The following is a 27,059-nucleotide window of genomic DNA, read 5'->3' on the forward strand; positions in this document are numbered from 1 at the left end:
TCTTTTTTTTTTTTTTTACTTTATTTTTCACAAATGTTATTTTACAAAAATAACAAAACAGCAGACCACAAAACAAAAACAAAAACACAGAGCATCTAGTTTGCACACACACAATACCATTAGACTATTACAATGAATATTTCAGCATAATAAAATAGAGTAATACTTGTCAATACCTAAAGGCAGAGTTCTGTTTCATATAACTGTCCCATTTTTTCCAATAATGTTTACATTTGTCCGAGGCCAACCTTATTGAGAATGTGAGTCTTTCCATTTCGCGAATGTCTGTGATGATCTGGAACCAGTCTGTTTTGGAGGGAACATCTTCACACAGCCATTTGCGTGTTATGGCTTTCTTTGCACCAGCTAATAGTATTGACAGAAGATACTTCTCTGATTTTGTTAACTCTTGAGGTAGATTACCTAAATAGACTATTGTGAAATCGCATCGCAAGTCCAGTCCAGTTATGCTTTTTATTTCTTTTACCACCATTGACCAGAAGGGTGTAATTTTGGTACAACTCCAAAAAACGTGAAAATGGTTTGCTTTGATGTCACCGCAGTTTCTCCAACACACAGCTTTGTCTGGATCTTTACATTGTTTACTCTTAACATATGGTGAAATGAAGAAACGTACAATGTTTTTCCTTATAAACCTATTTTTTACAGTCTATGATATAAACTCCCTCCAAGTACCAGAATGTACTGGAATGAGGTATTCATGGCAGTCTTACATATGTTCAACCAATCATCTTCAGAAATTAATATATCTGCTTCTTTTTCCCATGTTTTTCTAATATATGTGGTTGAGAGGTTTCTTGTAGCTTGTAAACATGTATATACCTTTGATATTTGTTTCTTATGGGCATTACCTTTGCAAGATTCTAACAGAAGTTTAACCAGTCCAACTTCTTCTTCTTCCATAAAATGTATATTCTTGTCATAATAGTGCCTCAGCTGAAGATATCGGAACAAATCATGTTTTTGTAAATTATATGTCTGAAAGTTGTGAGTAACTTTTAAGAACCTTCTTATCTGAAAGAGCCCAATATCCCGTGATGCCTTTTTGAGACCAATGCACAAAACCACAATCTGTCTTTGAAGGTAAAAACTCAGAATCATAGGCTGGCCATCTTAAACATCTGGCACTCCTCTCAGTATTGCTGTTTTTTAGTATTTTAAACCAAATTTCTATTGGTACTGTTATCCAGGAAGGTAGAAATTGTGAATTTAAATGTTTATTGAGAAGAGGTTTATCACCAAGCATGGACTGTAGGGGGATGTCAAAATATGACTGATCTATTTCCTTCCATTTAGCCTCGCATGTTGGGTCACTCCAGCCTATCAGTACTCGCAGCTGTGCTGCTTTGTAGTAATCTTCCAAACATGGCAAAGCCAATCCGCCTTTCTCCTTTTGCAACTGTAATGTTTGGAACTTTATTCTTGGTTTTTGTTTTGCCCAAATAAAATGTGACCTCATTCTATTCCAATCATAAAATTGTTTGGGTTGTATCCGAATTGGCAGTGCCAGGAACAAATAGAGAATTCTTGGTAACACATTCATTTTGATAATATCAATCCTATTATACATATTCATTGGCAACATAGACCACCGCTGTATATCAGCTTTAATATTTGAGGTCAATATAGCGTAATTTTCCTCAAACAATCTAGAAAGATCTTTTGGAATTTGGATTCCTAAATATTTTATTTTGTTATTTTTCCAGTTGAATTTTGACAATTTTTTAATATCTATGGATGGGTGATAGTTAAATGAGATAATCTGAGTTTTTTGCAAATTTAATTTGTATCCTGAATAGGTACCAAATTCTTTAAGTAAGGACAAGAGGTTGGGTAAACTCACTTTAGGGTTAGATAATGTTGAGGACATCATCAGCATACAAGCATGCTTTATGTTCCGAGTCTCCTATCATAATACCTGAGATGTTTTTATGTTCTCTGATTGCTTGAGCAAGAGGTTCAATAAAAGACCTGATCATCTTACTGTGGATAATCAACCCAATTAATTTACTATATTCGTATGTTAGCCTAAAGATCAGCTTAATTTAACAACACAATCATTTCAGGGACATGGCGAGTTACAGGCTAATGTTTTTTTTTCTTCTTTTGTGCATTATGAAGGCTTTATAAAATTGTACAGTGTTTTTAGCTTTTTAAACAGCATTCTCCGTCCTACACCAACTACGCACACATTTCCTATCATGTATGTCTATGAAAGATGATTGAACCAATCAGAGTAGGCAGGCTGCAGTCGGGTGCTTCTCTCTGCGTCGTCAACATGCGCGCGCACACACACACCACCCGCTCGCTGCTAGTGCAAGCACAAAAGTAGTCCCGGGCCGCACGTGTAGCCTGTCAGATACCCCGCCGCCAATCAAATTATGGCGTTTCTTGTACTGTCATCGTTCTGGCCGTAGAATCGATCCAAATAGCAATGCAAAGATCCAAATAGCAGTTTAAAGGAGCTTGCTAAATATTGGTGGGGACAAATTTGTCATCTCAAAATATTGATAGGGACTAGTACCTAGCGTCCTCCCCTAAACCTACGTACATGCATACAATATAAGCATAATGTATTTAGTTTGGTATCTTGACATCAGAGTGAAATCTGTTCTCTTTTTGCCCTGCAGAGCAGAGATTGTGCCCACCTTGGGCCTCCTGAAGTGGGGGAGGCTGTTCAGGTGAAGTGGCCTGATGGACTTTTTTATGGAGCCAAGTACCTTGGCTCTAATACTTCATATATGTATCAGGTACACACTCTATAGTCATATTCTCTAGTACTGCTGCTCTACTGCTTCCATAATAACTGTTCATGGTTTGTCCTGTGTTCTTGTTTGTAGGTTGAATTTGAAGATGGATCCCAGGTATTGGCGAAGAGAGAGGACATTTACACGCTGGAAGAAGACCTGCCCAAAAAAGTCAAAGGTCGTTTGGTGAGTTCTCACTCGTTGAACTTTCTTTAAAAGGCTAACTCACCCAAAAATTAAAACTCTGTCTTCATTTGCCCACTCTTACATCATTCCAAACCATTAAGACTGTCTGTGGAACACAAAAGAAGATATTTTTAAACTTCTCTGGATTAAACATCTCATAACAAATGTCGGTAGACCAGGAAGATTTTAAACGAGAGATTCATTCTTAAATCCACACAATGTTAATCAGTGGTAAAGGAAATATTTGACCTTCTATGTTTCTCTTTTGAATGTATTGTATATGTGTGTAATTGTATATGTGTGCTTTGCAGTCCACGGCATCCAGCATGCGTTTCCAGGATGCGTTCTTCACCACGCAAGGTGAAAGGAAACGGCAACGCACACCAAATTCACGGTTTCAGACGGATTTTATTGCCCACATTAGCCCTCGAACCTTCACCAGGAACTCAGAAACATGCAGTCAAGCCAACAAATGGAAGAATGGAGAGGGGGTGTTTTAAATGGGTTTGAAGATTGTACATCAGTGAGATCATGATTTTTAAAAGTCTAAAATACAGAAATACTGTGGTCTCATCTGTCAGGGACAAGAATGTTTTTTCTAAATTAGAAGTTTTTCCTGTTATATTTCAGAGGTTTTTGTAGCCTCAAATTGTTTTCTGTAGCATTGTAATTTTGCAATTTTCTCCCCAACACTGATGAGACTAAATTCACCTGCATGCTTGTTTTGTATATGATTTGTCTTGTTTCATGCACCATTCCTAGTCACTGACACTATTAGCATTGACATTAAAATGGTATAAATGCTAAATGAATAAAAAAGGTTGCTACTGATGTCCAGAAAGCACATGTCACATTTTACTTAAAATCTCAATCTCTTTATTTATTTGGCCTTTTATTCTTTCTGTTCTATGTGGTGCTTACAGCTGTTGAAAAAAAAATAAAGATATGTTGTTTTGTGATCTGTGCCTTGACCTCTATTGATGATTACTTTACACATTATATATAAAACCAGGACCACAATGTATTTCTTGAAATAATTTATTTTGGCTAATCTCTGCCTGTATGATCATTGAAACTTTTGAGTCGGAAAAATGAACAGTGAGCTAATAAGAGAGTGGACCAAGTCCTGTATGATATATAAAAAGTTACTTTAATAGCCAAACGGCAGAAATGTTACAAATATAATCTTCACGACTTGATTCTATGACAATATAACAGCTGCTGAAGCATGGTTACTATACAAACTGATATGCGACCACTGATCTATAAACAATTATAGACCAGTGTCTGCGATACATCAAATTACAGCACGAATTTTTACAATCAGAAAAAAATACAAGCAGCAGTCTGCATATAGTTTTATTTGAAAGTGTGAGATCGTGTACTGAATTATGGCACTGAATTAGTCTGTGTATTAAAGTTCTAATTTATAAGAATCACTGAGTCGGTTCTTTGAAATAAATAATTCAAAAGAACCGGTTTGCAGTAACGAGTTCGGATTTCCTTCTGTAGTGCTGTTATCTGAAGCGGAAGTGGTGAAAAGTACACTTCGTTGCTAAGTAACGACAAACAGCTCAGTAGAAGAGCTCAACCGCTAACGTTACTCTTCTGACCAGTTTAAAAGACATAAAAATCATAAACATTTCGTCGCTTCTCATGAAGTTAATTTAGTTTGCACCTGACTAGCATGTCATACTCTGGGACTTGTAAACACATGTTGTAAGTATTGCTGCTGTCTGCTGCAGGACAGTCAGTGCGCCTTTTATTTTACTACAACGAATGGACTATTAAACTTTTAATAAAACACTTAAAGATATGCCTGTAATATATAACGATATAAAGTACGATATTCTGGTCGATGTTGCGGTATTATTTGGCAAAAGTTTAATAAGCAAAACAACTTCTCGCGGGTTGCTTAGCAACACTAATCCTTTTGTATTGTTACTGATGTAATATGGCAGTTCACTACGATTGTCACTAACATGCTGTTTTCTTTACTGTATTTAAAGAGTTTACCGTCCAGACATAACTCAGAGGAGAAGGAATTGCAATTTTTTGGGGGAAGAACACAAATAGGAGGACAGTTTGGTCATGTACTCTTTTCAGAAAGAGTCAACCAGGAGCCAGGCAGGACCAGAGCAAGGTCCTGGCAAACAGAAGTTATTTGGGACAGCTGTGTCTTTACCTGTGTCCACCAGTGTACCTGGTTCCCTGGCACCTGTTGATGTGGAGCAGCTGAGGGCTAGACTTGTCTCAGCAGTGCCCAGACGTCCACAGCTGAACACTGATGCTCTGGTGTTTCCTCACAGAACCAAAGCTCAGGAAAGACAATGGGCCACACAGAGACCAGCACAAGTTGAGATGTTGGTAAGCGCAATAACAACTGAGAACTCAGTGTATAAATTGTGTGTTTGTTAATTTGTTCATTCAATTTATTTTGGCTGTGAAAATTGGTGACATGATGAAATTTTTTAGTTTTGTTCTAAAATGTTTAGTAAATGTGCATACATACTTGAATATACCTGCTAAAATGGACATGTTTTAATCATAGACTGTAGGTTTTAATTTATTATTATTATTATTATTATGTTTATATTATTTTGGGGAGTATAAAGTTAAAATGTCAGTGTAAAGCAGCTATTCTCAAATCATAATGAAGAAGAACACATCTCATCAAAATAATATTTTTTTTTGACAAGCTTTTAAAGTAGTTATTTTAATTTCTAATAAAAATATTTTATAAAATCTTTATTACATTAATGTTTGTTTGCAAAATGTTTGTAAGATTAGTTCAGGTTGTAAAATGTCACATGGTGCTCCTCAAAATACAAATATTTATTAATTAAAAATTCATGATTTTTGTAAAAAATACCTTAGAAAGTGTATATTTAAAAACTAGATATTCAAAAGATTTTTCTTTTCTTTGTCAGTGGTGTATGTCATTATGAGTTGAATATTAATCAACATTTTGTAAATGTACAGTGGTAAACAAAAATAACTGTCATACTCATTGCTGTTAACCATTTAAGGACACCATCTATATTTTACTCTAGCCAGTTTTGAAGAGACGCAGTGAACATATGAAACCGGAGAACACCCAGAGGGTCAACTTGAGCCCTAAGATGTCTTTTCCCTCTAATGAGGTCCAGTCCATTGACCCCTTCTCAGAGAGAGGACCCTCTCCGCTACAGCTTCCCAGAATTCCTGACCATGTCAGGGATAGACAGGTCTAGACACTCTCATCATAGACAACTATGGCAGATGTGTCTTGTAACATTAGTAATAATTTTGTGCATTTTATGTGTTGATTTCAGGTGCAGTTGACTCAGGGCTCGCTCAGGATCCCATCACCCCCTAAAAGAGACAAGAGCTCATCTAGAAGCAATGCCATTGCGGTTTCACCTCTGAGCTACACCCCCTCTCCACCACTGTCTAGTTCACTGCTGTTCAACTCAGTAGAGGAAGTTATTCGTGCCAAAATTCACTCCCCACCCGACATTGTCCAAACCATCCGGAATAACCCTCACTTGGGATTCCTTTATGTGACGTCTGCAGAACCTAAATCATCCATCAAATTTGATTCATACAATCTCAAGTAAGAAATGCATTTTTTTCAATCAAATAGAAATTTCTTTGTATACTACCATTCAAAAGTTTAGTGTCAGATTAATTTTTTAATTAAGCAAGAATGCACTAAATTGATCAAAGATTTTTGCACTGTTACAAAAGATTTCAAATAAATGTTGTCCCTCTGAACTTTCTATTTATCAGACATTCCTGGAAAAAAGTATCTGTTTCCACAAAAATATTAAAGGGGCCATATGATGTTGCTGAAAAGAACATTATTTTGTGCATTTGGTGTAATGAAATGTGTTTATGTGGTTTAAGGTTAAAAAAACTTCATTCTAAAAAAAGCGAGGTATGCACTGATTGGCCAGCTATCCAGTGCGTTGTGATTAGCTGAATACCTCAACCGCGTGACAGAAATGTTATGCCCCACACCATACTGTCATGCGGTCTCCCAGTAAACTTTAGGGATCTTATCTATTCACGAACAGCTTGTAACACTCCAGAGAAGAAGGAAAACTTGAAATCAGATATGACCCCTTTAAGCTTTTTTTCAGCATTGACAATAATAAGAAATTTAGTCAGCATCCGAGATGGTCTTAGATGAGAGGGTCTGTATTCCTATTGGATAACGTAATGCCTAACTTGTGTGCTAACATGTAACATGTAACTAACATGTGCCATAATTTCAGAGTTGTGCAACACTCAATCACTGTTTATGGATACCATAGGAATGAATAGGAAGTTCCGTAACCTGAATCCCGTCTGTTGAAAAAAACAATTCTGAATGATGTTTGGCATCACATATTTATGAGGACTTTTGATGAAAGAATGAAAAAGTGATATATGCAAATACATATGAACTGTAAACTGTGTTAAACCAGACCTTTATTTCTGAATTCTTCAATTATTCTTTTAACAGAATTGCAACTTTTGACAATATCAACAAGTCAGACTACTATACAGTCAGCACTCATGCAGTAATGCACTACTATGGGACTGAGGTGGACTGTTTGCCCTTAGAACGCTGGGAGCAGGAATACCAATATCACCGGAAGCTTTTGGGCATCCCCGTGTTTGCCCTCTTCCGCAAGTGGAAGGCTTTCCGTGTATGGCGCACCAATGTGCGCTATAAGAAAATCAGCAAATGCAGACGGTCATTGCAAGAGCATCTCTTCATTCTCAATGAGGTATGCCAGTGGTATTGTATTTATTTCATATACTATATGGCTTTAAAAAAAGCTGATTTATTTAAATAAAAAATATGATCTGTCAATGAGAGCCACTTGAATTTTACATATGTTACATATTGTATTGAATTTTACACATTTTACATATTGTAAATACCTACAAAAAGAAAAGACAGCAGATGATTGATGAAAAGTATAATGTCTTTATTTCAGTCTCTCCGACCAGCACTGATTGACATCAAGGAGATGTGTTACCACATAAGTGACATGCCTTTGTGTCGAATAGAGAAAGACCATACATATACACTAAAAGAGTTTCAGAGCACACAATACAAACAGCTGGAGGAGGTGAGAGAGATCTGTGTTTGTGTGTTCCTTTATGCAAAGAAAATATATTTACTTATGGATTAACTTTCAGTATATTTAATTATTACATAAAAAAAAATGGATTACAATATATTGAATAATATATAAGGAATTACAGTTTCTCATATATAGAAAAATATGTGACAGTATATTTACTTATATATCAAAATGTATGTAACAATATGTTAAAGTAATTTAACATTCAATAATACAAATAAACAATAATACAAATATACAGATGTACATGTAATAAAATAAAAGATATTTGTAATAAAATATATTTGAATACACACACATGCGTATGTATGTATGCATGTATATACATATACATATATATTTTCTATATTATGTAATATCTATATATTTTCTTTCTATATATTTTCAGTAAACATATATATATTTTCGGTCATTGTCATGTATAATTGTTTCTTTTTGTATCTGTGTTCTAGGTGTCTTCTCGTCTTGAGAAGTTCAGGGAGCTAGTAATGGAAGTGGCAAGAAGTGCCTGTCAAAATGCTTTGAAAGAGTCTGGACACACACCTGACTATGCCGACTTGGAGACTGGTGACGCCTTTATTCAGATACAAAAGCAATTATATGTAATTATAACAGCTGGCATATTCAGAATTTAATATTATAATTGTTTTCCCCTTTCTTAAATGTATGCATCAGATGCTAATGAAGAGTTAGCATCACCTGCTTTTGGATTGCTATTTGAGGATTTACCTCAGAAGATGAGTTATACGCAGCAAGCAAACAAAAGCTACCACTGCAGGCGTCTTACTTGGTTAGTCAACATTACTAACAATACTAACTCGCAACACACCCAGACTGATTTATTAGCAAACACTTCATCAGTTGTTGATTATTGACAATGTAACATGCTCTCTAGGCTGATTAATTATTCTGTGCAATGAATGATAGAATACATTTATTTTAACTTCAGGCAGCTGAAAGCACGATCACATCGGCCCAGTATAATTAATAATCAACATATGATATCTAATAATCAACTTTAGATTAATAACACATACTTTTATTTAGAAGCATAAGCGCTCTTTTTTCTTAGGTGCTTAAATGTGTAACACTCTCAAAAACTCATTAGTTTTTATTTTTGTTGTGGAGCACAAAAGGAGATATTAAAGGTGCAGTGTGTAATATTTACAACTATCTGTTTACAGAATTGCAATATAATATATATAACTATGTTTTCAGAGGTGTATAAAGACCTTCCTTAATAAACCGTTATGTTTTTATTACCTTAGATTGAGCCATTTTTATCTACATTCACCATGGGTCCCCTTACATGGAAGTCGCCACCATTTAGTCACTGATGAACATTCACAATAACATTGATTTATTGAATAATTAAGTAAATATAATTCCCTGATTTACCTTTGTAAGGAAATCTCATTGCTCTGTGCTGTCTTTACCGACGTCATCTTTACCTGTGTCGGCCACCATAACTTCTCTAAAGGGAGGGGTGAGCGGGGAACTGAGCAATTGGTTGCAATAAAAATTACACAGTGCACCTTATATATTTAAAAATATATATTTATTTAATTATTTTGCAGTGACAGAACTGTTTCTTTGGTCTCCATAGTTTCATCAGACTGGCTGATTATCTTATTGTGAACACCACACACATGCTTGTAGTCAACTCGATCAGTAAGCTACTAAGTGTGTTTCAAGAGCACATCACACACACCCCTTCACTCACCCTCATCCAGAGCTGGGCAGGTGGTGAGACCAGCCTTGATCCTGATGTAAAGGTTAGTAAGCTTGTTTGGGTATGTGATGCAGGGTAATATTATTACAGTTTTTTTTTCTGTTCATTTCAGTCTGTATGTCTGTGATATTTTTAGCTACAGTCACCTTTATTATATATTTTTTTATTAAAACTAAGATATCAAACAGATAATTGTCTGCAACCTTTTTTTTTATCATATGTTCAATTTATTTTTGCCACTTTTCAAATCACTGATTTTAAGTCATTTTCAGATTTATCATACAAATAATAATTATATTGTAATAATAATTATTATAATGTTAAGAAATAGTGAAATAAATAAAAACCTTTTCAGTATTTGGTGAATTTATCACTTTTGACATTCTAACTAGGCACTCTCTATTCTAATTCTTTTCTTAAAAAATAAATAAATAAAAAACCTTGTCCCTTTTAGACTTGCACTCTATTAATTTACTAACTGCTTGTTTTTCTTAAAAAACAAACAGAAAAACTAACACTAACGCTTTTATAATCTTTTTGTTTTCTGTCGGTTTTCTTTTTTATTTTACAATTAACAAAATCAAAAAAGGCCTCTTACACTAGCTTGCTCTATTCTTTTTCTATTCTATCTGTTTTCTTTTTATTTATTATATATATATATATATATATATATATATATATATATATATATATATATATATATATATATATAAACTTGTGACATGTACTGTGTTAGGCTAACTAAGACTTGTTATAGCACTTACGTAACATTGCTCTTTTGTTGATTTTGAATGCTTCCAGTGTTCTCATTTATAAGTCGCTTTGGGTAAAAGCATCTGCTAAATGACTAAATGTAAATTAAATCAAGTTCCTCACTTTCTTCACTGGTTTCATTTCTATTGTGACTAACAGTTTTGTTAAAATAAATTAGATCAAAATGTAAGATTGACAATGTCAGGGAAGAGCATCAAATATCAGACATGCAATGTACAGAAAAAAAGAGTTGAATATCAGATAAATATAAAAGGTAAGTATCAGAATATAAACATACATAATATAAACAGAATAGTTTTATTGTGCATCATTTACAAGCTTCAGTTTTGTCAAATTATGCAAGTGCATCTTTTTTTTTTTTTTGTAAGTTTTATTGTTTGTTTTATTTTTATTCAGTTTAAATTTTTAGTTTTATGGTATGCGTGTGTGTGTGTGTGTGTGCCCTCACTATTATAGTGAAACCTGTAAAACTGTTACAGAATACTGTTATGTTTAGGCGTAGGGGTTGGGTTAGGCTAAAATATAATCAAATTATATAAACAGTGGAAGTCTTTGAGATACCCTCAGTATTATAGTTAAACAAACAAAAGTATGTGTGTGTGTTACAGGTCAGAGCAGAGCAAAATGTCAATACTTCCCATCAGCCAATGTTTCTAACTGAGCTGATGCTGGACACACACTCCTTATCATACCAGCCCTCCAATGACGACTTCCAGGTTTGTGTTTCTGCATTCTATACTTGCATCTCTTGCAAAGCTTGTCTGCAGCTTAACCAATATGTGTATATCTGCACAATGCATATGTTTATGTGTGCCATTTGTGTGTATATCAGGAGTGTGTAGCAGAGATTACTGGAAGGTTTGAGAAAACTGTATTGTCTTTGGATACTCTGCTGCAAGACACCTACTTTGATGCTTTTACTCAACCCATTATCAACAAAAAGGTTTTAAAAAATATCATGGCTGCATCAATACATACACTCTTATAATTTGGCCATTGCTGATGTTTTTGTCCGCGTGTGTATGGGTGGGTTTTTAGGTTGAGGAGAAGACATGTGGGGATGGCCCTAGTCTTGAGGAAATCCTGGAAGATGATGCTTATCTGCAGGACATCGTCCTTAATATTAAGGTTTTTATTTTATTCTAACATGACTATGATATAAATGCAGTTAAAAAGAAACTATTCTCATGCACTATTCATTCACCAGTTTAACAATTGCTAAAGTCTATTTATTCATTTAATTTTTGTCTTCACTATTTTGTTCTTCAATAATGACTATTGCTTGTGTAAATAAGTACAATTCATATTTTTCTTTTTAATATAAATGCTATTCATTCTCAAGTGAGAAATGCACAGTTTTAAGTTTAAAGGAACAGTTCTTCCAAAAATGTTTAATATTTAGTTTTCATCTGTCCATTGAAATATCCTTGTGTCGTTTCAAACCCATGTGACTTCCATTCATCTTTGGAACATAAATTAAGATTTCAATTAGTTTTTTTGTTTTTGTCCATTCATTGAAAGCACACACAACCAAAATTTCTTTAAACATTTATAATAAGATTTATTCTAGGCTTTTATTTACATAAAAAAACACTGATAAATGCTCTAGTGTTATTTTCGTATTTTATTTTTCTTAGTTTCAATTTTAGTAATTTAAACTATAAATCTAAATTTGAGTAATTTTATTGCTTATAGTTTTTATTAATAATTTAAATGAGTTTTAGTTATTTTGTCGTGTCATTTTTTATTAGGTTTTTTTATGTCTATATAGTTTTTATTCATTTTTTTGTTTGTTATTTTAGTACCGTTAAACTAAATGGAATTGCTAAATCATACCTTGACAACTACTGTACCTAAAATAAAATGTTTATTATAAACCTACAATGCACATACATCGAGCACTTTAAATAATGATTAATGCAAAAGAACAAACCAAGAAAGCGCAATTGAGCTTCCATGTTTACTGCAAGCTTAAAAAAATGTTTTCATATCTGTCCCTCATTGTGAAAATGTTTCCTGTTTCTTCCCGTCAGCAATCAATTCAGTTTGCATTCAATACTGCTAATGTGTATGCTCGTACATTTGAGCCATTCAGACTGTTTTACAAAGAAAATGAAGACCTGGATCTGGAGGCTCTCAAAGAGCATGACCATGGTACATCATCATCTTCTTCATAATCATCATAATCTATGTGGAAAGCATGATTGTCTCACACTTTTTATGTCGTATATGTGTGTCTGATGCAGAAGTTGCGTTCTTTAGCAACAGTCTGGATAAATATCATCGAGAGCATAAAGAGGCTTTAGCCATCAAACAGAAAAGACCCTTGGGAATTCTGCTGGTGGATACTACACAGCTGAAGCAGAAACTTATACCATCCCCTCTACGCTGCATAGAGGTTACAAACTGACAGAAACACACAAACAGAAAATTATTTCTTCTGTAATATTTGCATAGATGGTAGACACCATTTACCTCAACACAGCCTGCAATAAGGGACAAATAAATACACACATACATAACCCACCTCATTCTGAACCCTTTTCCAGGTCATTAATGACATCCTACCTCGGCTGGCAAAGAAAAAAATGGATGACATCATTGCAGAGGCTCAGGATGCCCAGTTCAAACTGGACTTTGTTCCAACGATAACCAGCGAATATGTCAACTCCCTCAACTTCCTAGAGGAAATTCAGAAGAGGGTAAGAATCAGAAGAGAACCATGACCCATCAAGCAGAAGACTGAGTATCAGACGGCTGTATTAATCTCATCTTTTTCTGTTAGATTGTTGTGCTGGAAAAGGAGACTGAGACGGTCTGTGACATGTACAAGCTGATTGAGTGTTACTCTGTCCCCACTCCTCCTGAGGATATCGCTGTCTTTGCCACATTGTCTCCTTGTATAACTGCCGTAAGGATCACCATCGACAAGGCGGTGGGGGAGCGGCACTCTTATGTGGACAAATTTTGCCAACACCTCCAGCAAGACATCAACCAACTAAACAAGAAAGTACTGGAAGTGAAAGAGCAAGGAGAGGTGAAAGAAAGAAATAGTCATACTATATCAGAATAATGTTCTAACACTGTTATGGTATTTCTATTTTGAATATTTATTATTTTAAACAGTTCAAAAGAGTGGGGTCAGCAGATTTGTTTTGAATAAAATTAATAATAGTAAAGATGCATTCAATTCATCAAATGTGAGAGTAAAGACATACTTTTGGTACAAAGGATTTCTATTGAACTTTCTATTCATCAAAATATAACAGCTATAATGCTTCTTGAGCACCAAATCAGCATATTACAATGATGAAGGATCATGCAACAGTTATTTTAAATTGCAATAACATTTACTGCTTTACTGATTTTTTTTTAATCAAATAAATGCTTAAAGAGCATTAAAATAATCTTGCTGACCCCAATTTTTTGAACAGTGCTTTAACTTTTTGTACTTGACTGGTCAAATGTGAATTACTGCTGAATAACTCACAGTCTACATTTGTGTCTTTTTGATTTTGTCTCTCCAGAACAGTCAGCTCCTTGACATCTATGCAGACCGCTCTAACATACGGCGACTGCTGGGAGATATTCAGATCTCCATTGATGAGCTGCAGACTCAAGCCTTCAAATACAAAACCTACCAGAAGAACTTTAAAGTCAGTCTGACTATATGTCCACTAGAGGGCGCTTGTTCACTATTTATTTTTATGTTTTCACCTTGTCTGGCTGGCCATCACGATTTACACTTACTTTAACCTTTGTCTGTTATTTCAGGTGGAGGTGACTAAATATGAAGCTCTAGAGGAACTGACCGCTGAAGTGAAGCTGAAACAGTTACTGTGGGACTCCTTGGAAGAATGGGAAAATCTAGAGAACAGCTGGTTGCAGGTCATTTTTTATACTATTGAAGCATTTGAATTTTTCCCTTTCACTTAAATCCACTTAATAGAGAAACACCATAACTCCTTAGATTTAAACTGCAAATTGAAGTGTAGTATAATTTACCACAACTGCACTTTAATTATTTTTGTTTAGAGACGGTGTAAATGAATATGATAGTGATGGGAGAAACAACACTCTTTCAAACTTTGAATTAACTGAACCAATTGTTAAATATAAACATCAATGATTCACTTTTTTTTTAATCATTCAAAATATAATTAAAGTGAATTTATAATATATTATTTAATTATTTTGCAGGGCTTGTTTTGTTTGTTTTATGAAGAGCTTGGTTAAACAGGCAAGCTCACTAAAACTCTTCTTTTTATTATACAAATGTGTCATTAAAAATGTCAACAATTTATCTGATCTGAGATTAGATCAAACAAAGCACTTAAAAATCTCCAAACTCAAAGGTTGAAGTCCATTTCAAAAGTATTGAGGAGTAGGGATACAGCAATGTTATTGTTACTGGGATAAAATCTTATGGTTGTCTTTGTCATGTCAAGTCGTAGCCTAATGGTTAGAGAGTTTGACTCGTAACCCTGAGGTTGTGGGTTCGAGTCTTGAGCCGGCAATACCATGACTGAGGTGCCCTTGAGCAAGGCACTGAACCCCCAACTGCTCCCCTGGTGCCGCAGCATAAATGGCTGCACACTGCCCCGGGTGCGTGCGTGTGTGTGTGTGTGTTCATTGCTGTGTGTGTGCACTTTAGATGGGTTAAATGCAGAGTATGAATTCTGAGTATTGGTCACCATACTTGGCTGTGTGTCGTGTTATTTGCACTTAATTATGGCCTTAAATTAGGCTCTTTATGCTAGATAGCTTCAGGTGAAGTGTCCTTGCAAATGGTGTGCTAGAAGCCATTTTGAGTGAAAGTGTCTTCTAAATGTCAATTGGTCAATTTATCTCTTTGATGCAGAATAAGTTTGATGAGCTGGACCCAGAATTGCTGAGCAGGCAGGTGAACAAGTTTGCCAAATATGTCAGCCAGCTGGAGAAAGGACTGCCAAAAAACAATGTGGTGCCCTGCCTCAAAGAGAATGTGGAGAGCATGCGAGAAAAGGTGGGTGAGGTTGACACTAATGCTAGTGTGTCATTGCTCTTCAACAGTTTCCTTGTTTGAAGTCAAGTGCTGTATTTTGCATTTGGACTGTGGAAAAATGTCTAAACTTCATGTCAAATTGTGGTATTAGGAGCACCCTTTTAGGAGTACACTACCGTTTAAAACTTCTTTTGATTTATTTACTATATTTTAAATTGCCAAATATTCAGCAGCCATTAGTCTTCATTGTCACACGATCCTTCAGATATCATTCTAGTTTGGTGCTAAAGTAACATTACTTATTATAATCAAATGTGAGGGATTTAAGGATTAATTGATGAGTCTAAAGTTCTAAAGAAAATCATTTATTTTAAATAGCAAACTTCTATAACGTTATAAATGTCTTTAATGTCACTTTTGATGACTGCACCTGCATATTTCATATTCTGTGTTTGTGTAGCTGCCAGTCATCACAGACCTGCGTAACCCATGTCTAAAAGCTCGTCACTGGGAGATGCTGGAGGACATTGTGGATTCCAGCCTACTAGAAGAGCCACTGACTCTCGCTTATCTGCAAGAACTCGACATCTTCCACTTTGGACCACAAATACAGGAGGTGAGAGAAACAGAGAGGCTCTCAATCCACAGATGGACTTACCTAGACATTATTTCTGGGCATCATATAAACATAGTCCAAATTTTCAGCTTGCTGTCTGAGAAGGCAACTCACTAGGTTTTAGGTGCTGAGAATTCTTCCTTTAACTCTGTGAATCCTCTCTAACTTTCAGGTTTCAGCACAAGCCTCAGGAGAAGCATCTCTGGAGAACATTCTAAGAAAGGTGACATCTATGTTTATCATTCTCATTTAATAACATTTATATATGTTTTTATATTCAGCTTTATACACTCATACTATTTATAGATCGAAGAATCTTGGAAGACGACGGAGTTTGTGGTTCTGCCCCATCGGGACTCCAAGGATGTGTTTATCCTTGGGGGAACTGATGATATTCAGGTAAGAGTGTGTTAGAACCATAATTCACCGTATTACAGAGTTTCTGATTGTTAAACTTTAAGATTCATGCATAATTATAATTTTATTCCAACCCTAACCTTGCCTAGGGGTGTGTGATATCATGATTTTTGATCGACTATTAAAATATCTTCACAATCTTCTTTTGAGGAAATATGGTATCGTGCTACAGCACACATTCTATCAGTTGCAGTTCTGGTGCCTCTGTCTCAATATACTGTACAGGCAGTGTTGGGGAGTAACTAGTTACATGTAACGGCGTTACGTAATTTAATTACAAAATTATTGTAACTGTAATTAGTTACAGTTACTAAGAAAAAATGAGTAATTAAATTACAGTTACTTATGAAATTTTTAACGATTACAAAGGGGATTACATTTGAATATTTACACACATCCACATACAGATTTAACTGATTTCTTTCCCAAATTGCACTGACTATTCTGAGACATACCGCCCTAATAATTTCCGGGATGCGGAAATACAGTCTGGTTCGTAGAATCCAGTCATAAAAACGGAATGCCTAACGCGGACGGAATATGCCACATTTTGGATGACTAAATCAAAAGTAGGTCAGTACACTTGAATCAAAACATGACATCGACTAGTGTCTGTAAATATAAAGCCCCAAAAATGCAATATATGACTCCTGCACATTCTGCCTGTCTGTGGAAATCAGGCGTGGACTGGACACCGGGAGAACCGGGACAATTCCCGGTGGCCTGGCAGCCGATTTTGCCCCCTATTTAATATCATTATTGTATAATTGCCTGCCGAATGTACTAAAGCCATCATTTGCGAATCCGCCGTTTGATAATTAAATCTCTAATAAGTCATGAATTGTTAGTCATGACTCGCGCGCTCTCCGCGCCTCCGCCAAACGGTTTGGATCAGACTCAGAGTAATCAATGAGAGAGAGAGAGAGAGAGAGAGAGAGAGAGAGAGAGAGAGAGAGAGAGAGAGAGAGAATAGAGTGGACTGCTGGAGCAGAGAAGCAGAACTGCTGTTCAGGGTTTTAGGTCAGTTTCATCTGTAAAGATGCTTTTTTGTCTTTGTTTTTTTATTTATTTAATCAAGCAGCAGCACGTTGCTCATCAGTCATCACTCAAAATACTATATAAAGGACATCATTATTATCTGTTGTAATGTTACAGTAGTAATTTAGCTGAAAAATAATTCCGATTTTTTTTTATAGGTTTAGGGGGAGCTACGACAGACAACAACACAACCCTTACGAAAATTAACATTTTAATATTTAACTATAAATCCAGAGAAAATGGTTACTATTGTTTAACTGTGATAACCAAAAATGTAAAATTATTTTACAAATGTATTTATTTAAAAATAAATACAAATCCATTTGCAAAAAAAAAAAAAACAAGGTTATTTTACTTTTATATAGGCTAATAAAAGCATGGTAATTTTTTGTAAGGGAAAAACATGACTCGTGTACAGTATTAGGATTTTTCTATAAAGATATTGTAGTATTGTAGAGTAGTGTATTGTAAAGTATAGTTTTGTTCAATTTTGAGTATTAAAGTCATGAGAGAGATGGATAACAGGGCAAAATAAAGAGACTGAAGAGAAAAATGGAAGTGAAGGTGCAGTTCAGGAGAGAACTTTTAATTATTTTGCATGTCCCCAAATTAAAGATTTAAACCTTTTTTTTATGTCAGGTCCATACAAAAAATAGTTTTGTCCATGAATTTGTTTGTATGAGTTTGAATTTTCCAGTCTGAATTTTTTTCCCAGTCCGCCCCTCCTGTAAATTAATGGCAAAGACATGGTTTCATTTGCTACACATAGGCCTACTGAAGCTCGCAGTGTTTTCAACCTCTGCCGCCTCAATATAGGAGTACACGATCACATAAACATCATTTCTAGAACTGCTCTGTGTCACTTCATGTGCATTTTACTTATTTTGAGAAAACTATCATCATATACAGAGACAGCAGTTTAAAAAAAAACACCAATGTTTCAGGAGTTTATTACACAGAATACGTCACATGCTTATTAGATAACTGTATTTAAGTTGATGTATATGCTTTTATTTATTATTCTTTAATTTCACAAATTTAGAAAAGTAATCAAAAAGTACTCAAAAGTAATTAGTTACATTACTTTAATAAAGTAATTGAAAAAGTTACACTACTATTACATTTTAAACAGGGTAACTTGTAATCTGTAACCTATTACATTTCCAAAGTAACCTTCCCAACACTGTGTACAGGCCAATTCACACCGCACACCGGTTAAACATTTCATTCGCTTGCTGAAGCACACGCACACTAAAAAGCTTGTCAAACACTTAACTTTCACATCTGATTGTGCTAATACTTTCAAAAAACACACAAGGTTTACATATAAACACAGCTGGTTATGTCTAAAGTGAAAGTAAACAGTTGAGATAAATGAATGTGTGCCTGTATATTAGATGCGTGCAGCTCTTAAAGCGATAGTGCTAAACATGCTACTATTGCATTAAAGGGATAGTTAACCCAAAAAGAAACATTTTGCCATTGTTTACTCACTCTCATGTTGTCCCAGACCTGTATTAATTTCTTTCTTGTGCTAAACAGAAGAAAGAAACTCATTCAGGTTTAAATCAACTTGAGAGTAAGTAAATGATGACAGAATATTGTACATTTTTGGGTGAACTCTTCCTTTAATGTTAATAAAACAACAAAACACTAAGTTAATAAAAACTCATTAACTGCTCTTGACTGAATAACTTTAATACAGTTGCTTTAATAAGAATGTATTATGCAATTTATAAAGTGAAGTGTATAGAAGTGCTTTATGTTTTATATTTGAAGAGTTTATTTGTAAACACAGATAACTATTTTTTTTACATTTTCAAAAATCATGTTTTTTTATTGTTATCATGTTTTTATTGTGTTTTATTGTGTTAGTTAGCTGTAGTTTTTAGTTATTTCTTAATATTGAATGTTTTTGCCATTCTTTTTATTTAATATTTTGTTACCGTGTAAGACTTTTTTTAAAGTAGGTAAATTAATTTGGCTGAACTCCTTAGTAACAACAACAACCAAGTAAAACCAACATGACAAAGAATCGCGCTAAAATCATGAATAAAATCATTATATTTTTGTTGTATCACCCACCTCTAACCTTGCTTGAGTTTAATACAGAAGATATGTCTTCTCATTTATGAATATTTGTCTTTGTGAATGTAAAACCTCTAGGTGCTCCTCGATGACAGTATAGTCAATGTGGCCACAGTTGCATCATCCCGTTACGCAGGCCCCATCAAGGCCAGAGTGGACAAATGGCAGAGACAGCTTTCTCTCTTCAGCCAGACCTTGGTAATCACATCAGAGTGTGATCACCAAAAACAAAACCAAAGCCAGATCATTTTTGGGTTTAGTTTCTGGATTTTGATTTGTTCTGTTTTGTTTTGAGTGGTGATCGTCTAAAACAACCCCCTTTTTTTCACAAATCTTTTTTTTTTTTTTTTTACGTCATATATTAGTCTTTCTCTGACTGTTTTCTGCTGTGTTCCTAGGATGAGTGGTTGGCATGTCAGAGAAGCTGGCTTTATCTTGAGAGTATTTTCAGTGCTCCTGACATCCAGAGGCAATTGCCTGCTGAGTCTAAGATGTTCCTTCAAGTGGACAAGTCCTGGAAAGAGATCATGAGGAAGGTCAGCCGCCTGCCTAATGCCCTGCGTGCTGCCACACAAACAGGTCTGACAGGATGTCGCTCAGGAAATGTCTCAAAACATTAGATGAACAACTCAGAACATTAGATGAATACATTCTTGTTCAGTGTCTGAGGAGTTTTTATCTGAAAATTAGTGCATGAAAAATGAAAGCAGTAGGTTAAATGCAACAATAAATGCAAAAGCCTAAAATTATAAATGACTTTCACCAGTGTTGCCATCTAATCTTTCTCCTCAGGGCTTCTGGATATTTTCCAAAACAATAACGCACTCCTGGAGCGGATTCAAAAATGCCTGGAGGCTTACCTGGAGTCCAAGAGAGTTATCTTCCCAAGGTGCCTACGCACACGCACATACTCACAGCAGTTTCTCATCAGAATGCTGATTTTTTTTTCTTGATGTTGTGCCATGACTTAACTCACTTTTCTGGGTGGCTTAGGTTCTACTTCTTGTCTAATGATGAACTGTTGGAGATTTTGGCTCAGACGCGAAACCCTCAGGCTGTGCAGCCTCATCTGAGGAAGTGTTTTGATGCAATATCCCAGCTGGAGTTTGGCCTTCTTACCCCTGGAGAGGGCGAGACTGGTGAAAAAATACAGTACACCAATGACATCTTAGCCATGGTGTCACCTGAGGGAGAAAAGGTGAATTCTTTTCTTTTCGTTTGTTTTTCCATCTTGAAAACAAAATCTAGAAGCAAATTATACAAAAGTATGTGAACCAAATAGCAAGGATTTATCAAATAAAAGAGGATAATGTTAAAACTATGTACGTATGTGTGTGACTGTGCTGTAGGTGGCACTGGGGAAAGGCTTGAAGGCTCGTGGAAATGTAGAGGACTGGTTGGGGAAGGTGGAGGAGGCCATGTTTTCCTCTCTTAGGAGGCTTAGTAAGGCTGCAATTGCTGACTACCAGAGTAAACCCAGAGTGGAGTGGGTTGTGGCAGGACATCCCTCACAGGTTTGTGCTTGTCTAGGTGGGATTGTTTATGTGCATCTCTGAGTGTATGTGTATGTGCAATTCTCACCTACGCTTTTTTGCAGGTGGTGTTGACAATTTCTCAGCTCATGTGGTGCAGGGACATGGACAGCTGCCTAGAGGGAGATCATGACCACTATCAAGCACTACAAGAATTTGAGATCACCAACTTTGAGGTGACAACATACTGTATAGCGTTCATAGACCAAATTATGTAATTTCATATCGATTTGTTTATTTCCTTGCTTTTAAAAATGTACTTAAAAATGTTTAAGTCTTTTAAAATGTACTATGTGTAGAACATTTTTGTGTTTTTTTATTTATATATATATATATATTTATATTTATATATATACTGTATGTGTGTATCTGTCTTTATGTGTACAAATAGAGACTGAATGCTCTTGCTGCTCTGGTCCGTGGGAATCTGCCCAGTCTTCATCGGAACATCATCACAGCTCTCATCACCATAGATGTGCACGCCAGAGACATCGTCACAGAGCTTGTCAAAGAAAAGGTTTGTGTATTTCCTTCATATCACATAGGGACCAAAAAATTAGATCTCTTTTTCAATAGATCAGCTGTCACAATATTATATTTTCACTACAAGATTATCATGGCCAAAAGTATAACTGATTCAATTAACATCTTAAAAATGTTGCTTCCAGCTAACATGTCTTCTATCCATAATATTGCTTCCTCCAGTGAAAAAAGCCATATCGTCTGAATCAGGATAAAAATATGCACATTTCCAGCACTTTTTGGAAATTGAAATACATGTATATGTCTTTGGATTTTGATGTAAGAGGACAACAGTGGATGGAGCGTTTTACTGGTGGAAGGTTTATTATGGGTTATGGACTCCAGTGTTACAATGGTGTTTTGGCCAGAATCGATAGTTTAAAATTAACATTTTGGATGGCCTAAGAGTAAGTACTTTTTCAGGAATTTTCAATTTATGGCTGTATTATACCTTTTAATATTCTATTAATCAAATACATCTTTAACTTTTGTGTTTACTTTTTTTGGACAATAAATCACTCAAAATACACACGTAGAAAGAATTTGTTACCATAACTATAAAAAAGTTTATTAAACAACTTAGTGTTGATCAGTGCTGCCTGCAGACTGGGGTGTGTAAAACTTATCTTTTTTACATACTATGTTAGAGTGTAATTTTGATGGTATTACATTGTATGATTATTTGTTATTTATATTTAGCAGCATAAACTGTAATGTACAGTTACAGTTTCAGAATAAACCCCCCAACAGTTTCAGAATAAACCCGCGACCAGGCAGTGGAGAACTACTGTAATACATATTGTAAATGGCAATTATTTACCTGTTATATCTGATAGCTCAAGGGGTTATGGTGTGTGTGTTTGCAGGTGGACACCAGTGATAATTTCGAGTGGCAGAGGCAGTTGCGGTATTATTGGGATGTGGACCTGGATGACTGTGTGGCTCGGATGGCTCTCTCTCAATATGTCTATGGATATGAATATTTGGGAGCATGTCCTCGTTTGGTGATCACTCCACTGACGGTACATAAATGCACTTTTTTATGATAGTGTATTTAAAACAAATGCTGTAAAACATGGAGTTTTGTCCAGTTATATCGAATACATTTGAATTGTACTTAATGTAAATAAATTTGCATAAAATGTAATTGTATAATGTTCAATATAAAGTTAAAATAAATTATAAAATTTGACTGTAAAAATTAATTTTATGAAATAAAATCAACATCAAAATTAAGCTGTAAATAATGCACAATATATTATCAAAAACGATAAAACTGTTAAAGAATTTTAATTTAAAATTCATGATTGATTTTGATCGAAATTGATTATGTAATTCACTGCAGGGGCATTTTTTGCCCCCACATTTTAAATACCTTGGACTTTTTTGTCAGTTTGGGTTGCAGTTTTTGCCCTTTTTTTGTTTTTGGATCCGGCCTCTAACCTTAAACCTGCTGAACGTTCGTCAAACATCAGATTCCATCTTTTCACATCACGCATAAGAAAAAGCAGTTGAACCACTCATACTAAAGTGCAAATAACAATTAAATTTATAAATGTATGCATGGATCTATGTCAGTGTTGTGTGTATGAGTTATTAAGGAGAAGGATTGTCCTAATGAGGTGTGTGTGGACTGCGGATCTATTTGCTTTTTTATGTTAGGATCGATGTTACCTCTGCCTGATGGGAGCATTGCAGCTAGATCTTGGAGGAGCTCCTGCAGGTCCAGCTGGTACAGGCAAAACTGAGACTACTAAAGACCTCGCAAAAGCTCTGGCAATCCAGTGTGTGGTCTTTAACTGCTCAGATGGGCTCGACTATAAGGTGTGAATCTGTCTCTCTACCATTCCAACTTCTATTTTCTTTTTCCTCATTAATTTGTTAAGCAGCTTGACAACCAATATGAGATAGAGATATTCTTTTTTTCCTGTCAAGTTATAGCGAATTCATTGTATCTGTCACTAGGAGGCAGAAGATCCCCAACTGAGTTCTCTGTGCTGTGCATGAAAATCACTGTAGACATCTGCCTGAGACATCTATCTCTTTTATTTATGGCCAGTGTTTAGTGTTTGCTAAAGGGTGGCATATGTTATAAAAACGTGTATTCTGACTAGGTCTTAAAAACAGTCATAGTTATTGTTAAGGGTTTGTCTTTTTTTATTCTGTTACTGGAACATTATTTTACCATATAGCTCTTTCTGTAGATCATTCCTTTGCCTATGTGTTTTCTGGGCTGTTTTTCGATTAGATTCGTCTTCTATCAGGAGGAGGGAATCTTCTTATTCCTCTTTCTAAAACTGCCCATAATGGTTTGAAAATATTCAAGTCAGGTGATTGAACTAGCCAGGGCAAATGTTGAAGTTCATCTTGGTGCTCCGACTGTTCAGGTTTCATGATCGTGACTCCATCTTTTGCACATCTTAGCATTCTTGTCTTTGACTAATGTTTTAGTAATTGCAGCTTTTTCATGTACTGTACGTTGGCTTGGTGGAGTTTTTTTTTTGTGGGAAAAGGGTATTCAAGGTTGTTAAGGTTCTTGAAAGTAAATGATATGTCAAGTAATGTATGTAATTGTCAATGTCTATCTACTGTACCTACAGTATTTGCATTAATCATTGACATGGCTTTTACTTGATTTTGGAATTGACACATTGGGAATACTACAGGTTGACCAAACAGGCATGACGATAAACTTGAAATGGCTTAACATCAGTCAAATGATTAAAGTTGAAGTATTTTAAACTTGAATGCCACATTTTTAGATCATTGTGTCATGCCTGAGACACTGGAAACGATGCAAAAGACTTATGCAATACCTTTAAGCTGTAAAAAAGTTGATATGGTTAATATAAGTTACTACATTAATATTTATGCGGTGGCATTGTTGTGGTACAAATAGTATAGCTCTGTTTTATTGTATGCTACTGTATATACTTCTATATTTTCATTTTAAGCATTTGGAGGGTTCAGTGTTCAGTTGGCGCCAAGTCTTACAGTATATTGCATTTGTGTGCTCAGATGATGGGGACGTTCTTTAGCGGTTTGGCTCAGTCTGGTGCCTGGTGCTGCTTTGATGAGTTCAATCGCATCAACATCGAGGTGCTGTCAGTCATCGCTCAACAGCTCATTACTATCAGAAACGCCAAGGCAGCCAGGGTAATGCACATACACATTCACATACCCATGTACAATCTCAGTTTTGATTAGTAATACAGGAATTATGTGCAACTGCATGTGTCTACATTGTGTTTGTGCTCGGCAGCTACCACGGTTCATGTTTGAGGGGAGAGAGATAAAATTGGTGATGACCTGTGCTGCTTTCATCACTATGAACCCCGGTTACGCTGGCAGAACTGAACTCCCTGACAACCTGAAAGCCCTTTTCAGACCCATAGCCATGATGGTGCCCAACTACACTCTTATCGCTGAGGTGTGCGATTAAACAACCTGGTCTGATCCCAGTAATGATGAAAAATCACACTAAGTGAGAAGTAGAGGGGCCAGAGATGTGTGTACTCATTAAAATCTTTTGTTTGTTCCTGGTGTGTTACAATGAGGAAACTGGTGTCCTACCGCTGTGATTTCCTGTTTGTGAATTTCAACAATTGACTGCTTGTTAAGTGATATTGTAACTTAAAAACACACTATATTTACCATGTAAAATGACAAAATAATTCAGCTATCAGGAGCATGCAGAGCATAGTTGCCCTGCCCAGACCTTTTACTATAAAGGGCCAAAATCCAACTTGATTGCCCAAAAGTAAGTATTGTATTAAATCCAACTACATTTAACTCTAGCACGTTTAAATGGGAAAACTGTGATTTCCTCTTTATAAATTTCCACAACTGACTGGTAGATCCTTAATTGGAACATACTAAAACTTTTATGTATATAATTAACAGCCAGTTTTCCCAATTCCCCAAAAAGACCAAAACCTCACAAAGTTAACAAACATAAGGCAAAAAAATCAAAAACACTTTTAGGGAACTCGGGAAGTCCCCTGTGGCCCCCATTTGTTGTACACACCCTTCCACAGTGTGCAGTGGTTTGGGAAGCACAGCTTTAGAGGTTATCTGTTTAGAGAAGTTACATGGGTCCTATTAAGTCTTTCAACATTAGCATGTCTTATCTGAGAACTCTGGTATTTCTGCAATATGTTTAACCTTACAACTGCTTTCTGCCTATAGGTGATCCTGTATTCCGAGGGCTTTGAGTCTAGTAAGACTCTTGCGAGAAAGATGACTCAGATGTACAAGCTCTGCAGTGAGCAGCTCTCTCAGCAGGATCACTATGATTTTGGCATGAGAGCTGTCAAATCTGTACTGGTCATGGCAGGGTGAGACAGAGCACAAACACATTTTCACGTTACTCAACGATTCTCTGTCAGTCTTACATAAACTAATACTACCATTAAAGATTTTGGGGTCAAATCTTTTTTGAAAGAAATAACACCAAGGTCTCATTTATTCAATCAAAAATAAATGTATTCATATTGTGACATATCATAACTTTTCTATTTTCAAATATTTTCAAATGAATTTTATTTCTGTGCTGGCCAATTTGAATTATCAGAAACCATTACTCTTGTCACATGATCCTTCAGAAATCATTAGAATTGCTGATATGGGGCTCAAGAAACATTTCTAATTTGTTTCTAATGTTGCAACAGTGCCGCTTAATATGTTTTGTGTCACTTTTCATTCATTTAATGCAGCCTGCTGAATAAACCAATTAATTTATTTTAAAATACTGATACCAAAAACTTTGAATGGTATTGTATAAATTACATGAAGCAGTCCTACAGTCTTGGGATGTGTTTATTTAGGGTCTTCTAACATGTTTGTGGTCTTTGCTTTATAAACAAGTCAGTATTTGATTGAGAATTAATTTGCACATGCTCAGTCACTGTCATGAATGACCCACTTGGTGTTGCCTTTGGAGTAAAGACCGATAAAATACAGCTGTGTAAGAAACCTCTAAGCAGATCATTTAGGTCCATTAGGTCCGACTGTCATCTTCATTAGCACTGGTCTTAGATCAGTGGCTGTACAGCTGGATCTCACTTGAATTTACTTAAGTGTGTGTGTGTGTATGTGTGTGTGTCAGCATCATGTCACTGGTGCATTTTATTAGTACTCAGGTTTTATATGTAGCATAACTTCACTTTAGTGTACTTTTATTTCGTTGTGTGATTCAGTGATTCATAATGTCTGTTTTTAAATCAGCGTGCTTTAGGCTACTAAACTATTTACAAGAATATATAAACAACTGTAGGCAAATG

The 27,059-nt window shown here is 35.5% G+C and overlaps 2 protein-coding genes across 5 annotated transcripts in view; both read left to right on the forward strand.

The window, feature by feature from the left end:
- kdm4c (lysine (K)-specific demethylase 4C) overlaps nt 1-3,886 on the forward strand; it is a 30,733-nt gene extending 26,847 nt beyond the window's left edge. For all 3 annotated transcript variants that reach the window (XM_059553952.1, XM_059553953.1, XM_059553954.1), the window contains 3 exons: nt 2,652-2,771; nt 2,862-2,954; nt 3,266-3,886. In XM_059553952.1, the coding sequence (XP_059409935.1) occupies nt 2,652-2,771; nt 2,862-2,954; nt 3,266-3,454 (402 nt within the window). In that variant the 3' untranslated portion in view covers nt 3,455-3,886. The remainder of the gene's footprint in view (nt 1-2,651; nt 2,772-2,861; nt 2,955-3,265) is intronic.
- A 616-nt stretch (nt 3,887-4,502) lies between these two features.
- Nucleotides 4,503-27,059, forward strand: part of dnah6 (dynein, axonemal, heavy chain 6) — an 80,058-nt gene continuing 57,501 nt past the window's right edge. The window contains exons 1-34 of one of the 2 annotated variants that reach the window (XM_059553950.1): nt 4,503-4,673; nt 4,966-5,321; nt 6,008-6,181; nt 6,269-6,549; nt 7,444-7,711; nt 7,925-8,059; nt 8,527-8,641; nt 8,750-8,864; nt 9,681-9,849; nt 11,189-11,296; nt 11,413-11,523; nt 11,619-11,708; nt 12,614-12,734; nt 12,827-12,978; nt 13,130-13,282; nt 13,366-13,617; nt 14,108-14,236; nt 14,355-14,468; nt 15,442-15,585; nt 16,025-16,180; nt 16,353-16,403; nt 16,487-16,579; nt 19,802-19,921; nt 20,122-20,302; nt 20,516-20,612; nt 20,717-20,921; nt 21,073-21,237; nt 21,321-21,431; nt 21,647-21,772; nt 22,644-22,799; nt 23,440-23,601; nt 24,796-24,933; nt 25,040-25,207; nt 25,966-26,114. In XM_059553950.1, the coding sequence (XP_059409933.1) occupies nt 5,046-5,321; nt 6,008-6,181; nt 6,269-6,549; nt 7,444-7,711; nt 7,925-8,059; nt 8,527-8,641; nt 8,750-8,864; nt 9,681-9,849; nt 11,189-11,296; nt 11,413-11,523; nt 11,619-11,708; nt 12,614-12,734; nt 12,827-12,978; nt 13,130-13,282; nt 13,366-13,617; nt 14,108-14,236; nt 14,355-14,468; nt 15,442-15,585; nt 16,025-16,180; nt 16,353-16,403; nt 16,487-16,579; nt 19,802-19,921; nt 20,122-20,302; nt 20,516-20,612; nt 20,717-20,921; nt 21,073-21,237; nt 21,321-21,431; nt 21,647-21,772; nt 22,644-22,799; nt 23,440-23,601; nt 24,796-24,933; nt 25,040-25,207; nt 25,966-26,114 (4,985 nt within the window). In that variant the 5' untranslated portion in view covers nt 4,503-4,673; nt 4,966-5,045. The remainder of the gene's footprint in view (nt 4,674-4,965; nt 5,322-6,007; nt 6,182-6,268; nt 6,550-7,443; nt 7,712-7,924; nt 8,060-8,526; nt 8,642-8,749; nt 8,865-9,680; nt 9,850-11,188; nt 11,297-11,412; nt 11,524-11,618; nt 11,709-12,613; nt 12,735-12,826; nt 12,979-13,129; nt 13,283-13,365; nt 13,618-14,107; nt 14,237-14,354; nt 14,469-15,441; nt 15,586-16,024; nt 16,181-16,352; nt 16,404-16,486; nt 16,580-19,801; nt 19,922-20,121; nt 20,303-20,515; nt 20,613-20,716; nt 20,922-21,072; nt 21,238-21,320; nt 21,432-21,646; nt 21,773-22,643; nt 22,800-23,439; nt 23,602-24,795; nt 24,934-25,039; nt 25,208-25,965; nt 26,115-27,059) is intronic. The other variant, XM_059553951.1, reaches the window with a different exon arrangement.

The sequence above is a fragment of the Carassius carassius genome, chromosome 7, assembly GCF_963082965.1.
Source record: "Carassius carassius chromosome 7, fCarCar2.1, whole genome shotgun sequence".
NCBI classification, from domain to species: Eukaryota; Metazoa; Chordata; class Actinopteri; order Cypriniformes; family Cyprinidae; genus Carassius; species Carassius carassius.